Source organism: Arachis duranensis, chromosome 7, assembly GCF_000817695.3.
Source record: "Arachis duranensis cultivar V14167 chromosome 7, aradu.V14167.gnm2.J7QH, whole genome shotgun sequence".
NCBI lineage: Eukaryota > Viridiplantae > Streptophyta > Magnoliopsida > Fabales > Fabaceae > Arachis > Arachis duranensis.
Genome location: NC_029778.3, coordinates 13,382,829 through 13,389,415, shown reverse-complemented (window position 1 = coordinate 13,389,415; position 6,587 = coordinate 13,382,829). Strand labels below are relative to the sequence as shown.

The window sequence follows — 6,587 nt, the reverse complement described above, 5'->3', positions numbered from 1 at the left end:
TTTGGACTTGTGAATTTCCATTTAAATTTAGAAAATTTAAAATATTGAAAGTGGGAGACTACGAAATTTAGGGTGACGAAAAGGACCTAGAAGGTTAGAAGTCTACCACCCTAAACCCATTCTATGGCACCGGTAGACCTTAGTTGGCGGAAAAGGGCGGGTATTAATTAATGATTAAATAATTATTTTTTTGAGCCATTTGACTCCTCAACGGCGCAAGTCGCAACCAACCAACCCTACTCACATTTCATTATTCAGTCAATAAATCGCGTTGAGCTCAGCACCACACACACATACACCACTCCCTTCACATCACGCCACCATCCTCTTTTTCACACACCATAACTGCTTCACGCGTTTTCTGTTTCCATTCCTCCCAACTTTTTTATTTTATAATAATTTATATACTGCATTTATGTTTTCATTTATTTAACTAATACACTACTGTAGCTGGAAAGAAATTATACAAATTATACTCAAATCATTAGAATAAACATGTGATCCACAACCAGGGAAAAAATTAGAAATCAACACTATAAATAATTTCATTAATACTATGTTAGTTGTTCTACTTTGATTTTAAAAGATAACGTTCTATTGTAATTAGCTCAAATTAAAACTCATAAAAATTTCAAATTAAAAAAGAACTTGATTCGATATCCATGTTATTCCAAAATTATCGCCGATTGATAACGTGAACAGAACACCAACCAATCATTCATATATCTCCAGCCACCATCACAAATAATCGAAATAAACAAATATTATATCATAATTAAATCGAAATTTCTGACATTTGCGAATCTATGAAATTAACTCCCAAACTAAGAGTAATCATCTTCCACAACAATGTGCAGAGATTACAAGATCAGACTTTCGGGAAATGAAAAATGAAAAAGTAAAATAAAAGAAAATATGAAAGTGCATGAGACTTGATAAGAAAGAAAGCAATCACAGGTTCTACGCAAAGCAAACAGGTTATTTCAGCATTTAACTAGGAAATCAACTAACTCCTAAAAACACTACTAATGCTTCTTTTTCATCATCAAGTCATAACCTAACACCTAAAATCAACCGTAGAACGAGTGAAGTATATAAAGAACAGTTACTAACAACTATATTTACAACTTGTTACGTTAGGTACCTAAAAAAACGAGAGTTTCTGGATGTGAAGACGCACCGTCTTTTTCAATGGATTCCGATTTGTAACGGTTTGGTTCCGAATTTTCAGGAGCGAGCCATCATCTTCTTGAACTCCTCGAAGTTGACGTTGCCGTCGCCGTCAGCATCAACGTTCTTGATCATGCGGCGGCAGTCAGAGAGGGAGCACTTCTCGCCGAGGCGCTTGAGTACCGCGTGGAGCTCCGCGGCGGAGATGAGACCATTCTTGTCGAGATCGTAGAGGTCAAAGGCGTCCCTAAGCTCCTTGGATTCGTCGGCCACGGTGCCGGTGCAGTGGAAATCGGCGAACTCCTTGATGTCGATGTAACCATCGCCGTTCTGGTCGATCTCCTCCATCATGCGGCGAACCTCGTCGGAACTCGTTTTGGATCCTAGTGCCAAAAGCATCTCCTTCAGCTCAGAGCAAGAGATCTTGCCGTCGCCATTTTTGTCAAACTTGTTGAAGATCTTGCGAACCTCATCCTCCATGGCGGCGTAGTGTTCCTAGTTTTTCCTTCGACTCAGCGCAGTGGTGAGAGTGAGAAGCGAAATCTCAACTCTCTCCTTTTTTTTTTTCTGGCGCGCTCTGAAGTCTGAAGGAAATTTGCGGAGCGTAACGGCGTGAATTTATATCGGCGAGTCGTTTTTTCACGCGGTTTCTTGAGGAACGCGTTAATAGGAGCAGTTAAGTGTACGTGAAGAGGAAGGGTTGATGTGACTGTTAAACCAGTAGAATTTGGACGCGTGTCTCTTCTGCACGTGATGGAGTGCACGAGAAGGTTATGGTTATGGTTATGTGTTGTGTGAGGGAAAAAAAAACAGAAATTCAACTAGAAATTATTAGTCTGTTATATATTATTAAAATTAAATTTTTTCAAATTAATAGTATATTGGATGTAGTATATTTTTTAAAAAGTACTTTTGGATTTATATCATTTTATTTATTTTAAATATGTTAATTAATTAATTATTTATTTAAGAGTAAAGTGACAAATAAATTTTTAAAAAAATAAGAATTTATATTTTAGATAAATTAGTCTCTAAAGAAAAAAACGTATCGATAAAGTCTTTTAAGATAACAAACGTTGATAAGTTGATTTAAATTAAGACCTTCTATTCTAATTATAATAGCTAATTTGAAAGCAATATATTCATATCTACTATTTTCGAGGACTTTATTGATATTTTTTTAGGAACTAATATGTTTGAAGTATAAATTTTTAGGGATTTATTTGTTACTTTACTCTTTATTTAATTTAATTGAAATAAATATTAAATTATTTAATATTTTATTTAACCATATTAATTATAACTAATTAGTTATATTATAATTATTTATTTATTTAATTTGATTAAGATAAATATAAATTATTTAATATTTATTTTGACTATATTAACTATTATTAATTAATTACATTAATTATTTGATTTGAATGAAATAATTGAATTGATTTTATTTTAATTAAAATTAATTTTTTTATCTTATATATCTTGATTAATAATTTTAAAAAATATTATGGTATATTTATAAGATATCTTTCATTTAAAATTAGGACTAGGGATTCTAAAGTGTAAGTTGTGTTCCACAGAACTAAAGTGTAACTTCTTTGGCGTTGAATACATCAATTTAATCTTTCGTTGATTTGTAAATATTTTCTAATGAGTTAATATTTAATAATTTAATTCATCATAAATTTATTTTATTCATTAGTACAATATATTTACTTAAATATTATCTTTAATGATATTTTTATGTCTCTATATTTATCATAACTGCCAAATTGTACCTAAAAGTAGTACTATCTAACAAAACAATTTCTGTTTTAGGCTTTTAGCCAAATTTTCGGTATTGAAAAAATGTACGGAAACAATTTCTCGTAAATCATAATATAAATGCACTAGTGCTAGTGGCGAGGAAGTTATGATTGAAACTCTTACCTGTCTCACGCGTTGTCCTTGCCGTTGGCTAGTTAGTTTCTCATAGTTGCTGAATGACTGAATTATTGTTGGTTCAATTTATGAATTATTAATTGAATTGATTAATTCGATCTCGCTTAAATAAAAATATAAAATTCACGTAACCTATTATCTAGTTACACTATTACATAAATATTTAGTCATAGGTCAATTCTAAAATCTAATTTTAAAATAATTAGTAACAAACATTTAACAATTAATTTAGTATAAATAATATTACTTTGTTAGTTATTATTTTTAAATATTTATTATATTGTATACTTTTAAATTATGTACGCTAAATATAATAATTATATAACAATTATTGTTTTTCAAGATAAAAAAACAGCGCTGTTTTCTTCTGTTTTTTTTAAATATATATTATTACTTTTCTTTGTATATCATTATATAATAGATCTATTTTATATATTTTTAACATATAAAACAATTATATATTTAATCAATGTAATATGTATTTTAGATTTGACTACAAATAAACTTTTGAAACATGTATTAAATATATTCTAAAATTTGATAAGTATTTTTCGAGTTTTATACTCATATGTCTTATGATATAAAAAATAAAAATGATGCGATAAGTTAATTGTATAGAGTTTAATTTAAATATAATACTTTATATTCAAATAAAATATATAAAAATACTATATATTAAATTTATGTACAATTAATGCGGAAAATATATAATAAAGAATAATTTAATCTCTAATTTTTGAAAATTATCATAATTATTGTTATGATATAATAGATTTTTTATTATTTTTAATTTCATCATGGAGGAAAGGGGCTTTTTATTCTTTTTTAAATTTATTTATTCTGCTTTTTTTTTTCTTTTTAACGGGAGAATACCTCACGATAGCGTGTGGACTTTAGGGTAGAAAAACAAGGCATGTTGGCATGTTGTAATTTTCATTTTTGAACAATATAAACTAGCTTACGTATTGTGATTGATATGAATTGTGGCACTAATTAATTTAACTAATGGAGTATTTGTTTATGAGTTTATCTATACAAGTTCCTACTTTATTTTGTTAACGATTAACGATGATGTCATCAGTACGTTGGCTCAATTACCTTAATTCCAATAATCAGTGTCGTACTACATGCTTAGTAGTAGTTAGTTACAACTATATATGCATAAAGCCATAAAGTGCTAAAATACAAATGAGTACGTACACGTGTATAATGCGATGTATAAAAAATTAGACCAATTCTATAGTGTCTATGAATTTTTGTCTAAATTTTGTCTAATTTATTTTTTTTAGTAAGTTTTAATTTTTTAAAAATTATTTATTCTTATATCTTTTAAATTAAATAATAACTTTTAACTCTTTTTAGTAAATAGACACCACTTTTTAGATATCATAACATTCACCAAAAAATTATACAAAGGATGACGAAACATAAGATTTACAAGAGTAACGAAAATAATATAAATTAATAATAATGATAGGGGGGTCAAAAAGTACTCATAATTTATTTTATTTAATATTTATTAATTATTATAATAATTAATATCGGTTATTTTTTACTAATTTTTTATTAAATATTTTTAATAAATTAATATCAATACTTCATATTGTTTTAATTGAAATGTTTAACTCAATCACGTGCATTATAGTGTCGACTTATATAAATGGATGTATATCGTTATTCCTCCTTATCAACTTGTGCAATACACGTTGACTGACTTAAGAAATGAATAATTTATGAGGACCTTTTTTTTTAATTCTTTAACTGAACCCCAAGTAATTAATGTAGCTAAAACAAAAAGCTCTAACCTATTGTTATTTTAAAGGAAAAAAACTTTGTTCTGTAATGTTGTTTTCACAATCAATGGCCGGTCTGATTTATTGCAAAAGTTATCTTCTACCAAATAAGATTGACATCATTCATTAAACAATGTCATCATACTATTGTTTCCCCCCTTGGTTAGACCATTAAAATTTAAGGACAACGATAAAAAAAACAAAAAAAAAGTCAAAATTTATTTTATTTAGTATTTATTAATTATTATAATATTTAATAAAATAAGTTATAATTATTTTTAATTAATTTTTTATTATTACATATTTTACAAAATTTAAATAATTTTGATAGAAAAGTATAATAATTTTCTTACAAATAAATAATTTCATGTTACAAATATTTCTCTTAACTCGCAGAGCGTCGCCATATTACACATATAAAAAAGTTTTAAGATATTACTAATCAGAATATATAAATATCTTAGTTTGATCTATTTTATATTTTATCATGTCAATAAATTTTGAAAGTTATGAAATTAAAATAAAAACAGTTCATAATCACAAATTTGATTAACAAAATATTTAAAAAAAAAAACTATCTCTTTATATTTTAGTTGAGATTTGAAAAGTTCTACAAAACAAAGAGAGCTAGAGAAAAAAAAAAGAATTTTAATTCATTTTAGTTTATCAAATTTTATCAACCTACTTTATGGTTCTATTTTTCAGTGGGTAGAGCAGATAATTCAATTTATTGAAAAACCTATTTTTATTTTTGCTTTTAGTCTAATAATCTTACTTATAACCTTATTTAATTATTATTATATACACTTTTTTGTTTATAAACATTATTGGATAGAAGTAGATACTACCCTTTGGATGTTTATGATACCCTCCAACAAATTCCAGGATCTGTGGTATTCTGAGAATCATAGAGGCAACATAACATAGAAAATCAGAAGAAGAATGGGAAGGAAGGTGTCATCAATTGGCACTTGGCATTTGGCAGTGATTTATGGAATGGGCAGGAATTAGGAATAGTAGGGTCCCCCTAATTGCTGTAACCAAAACTTTTGTTTTGTTGTGTGCTACCCACATGGCCAGATTGCATGCGATTGTCTTCTTGGTCCAACCTTTTTTCTTCTCACATGCCAACACATCTCACATAGACACATACTATCAATTTATTTCTTTTTCTTTTTCTTTTTCCCTCACTTTCTGCTAATTTTCGTGGTTCCTGTTCTGTAGTTTTGGTAGGCAATATCTTCTTTCCATCTGTTGCTATATAAGATCTAATGATGGGATGGGTTGGGCTGTGGCTGGCACTGCAAGAAGCTACACGCTTTTGCGAACAATAATGTTTTCCACAACACTTAGAAAAAGCGTGGGCTCTTTAACACACAAATAAATAAATAAATAAATAAATAGATCTCTAATTTTTTATTTTGCAGATATTTTTACCCTTGATAATTTGAAAATATTTTTATATTAGGTCTCTGACCTCTTTAAACAATGAACATATGCATTCTTCTATTTATATGAGTCTGTCAGACCCAACAAAAAAGTCTAACATAACTCTCATTGTGTTGGCCTAATCGTTACGAATGCACACGTGGAGGGGGAGTTTTTAAAGCGGGACAAATTAGTCTCTCCTTTCTTCAAAATAGCGCCGTTTCATAAGCACTCAAGCAAGCATCTAAAGATCTT

At 28.3% G+C, this 6,587-nt stretch overlaps 1 protein-coding gene across 1 annotated transcript; it reads right to left on the bottom strand.

Annotated features, from left to right (window-relative positions):
- Window positions 1-745: 745 nt before the first annotated feature.
- Window positions 746-1,770, bottom strand: LOC107457891 (probable calcium-binding protein CML18). Its single transcript, XM_016076079.3, has one exon. It carries the CDS (start codon window positions 1,648-1,650, stop codon window positions 1,228-1,230), a length of 423 nt encoding a protein of 140 aa, XP_015931565.1. The 5' UTR covers window positions 1,651-1,770; the 3' UTR covers window positions 746-1,227.
- Between the last annotated feature and the right edge of the window lie 4,817 nt (window positions 1,771-6,587).

Excerpts from the sequence above, each read along its gene's own strand:
- LOC107457891 (XM_016076079.3), bottom strand. The coding sequence starts at position 1,650 with ATGGAGGATGAGGTTCGCAAGATCTTCAACAAGTTTGACAAAAATGGC.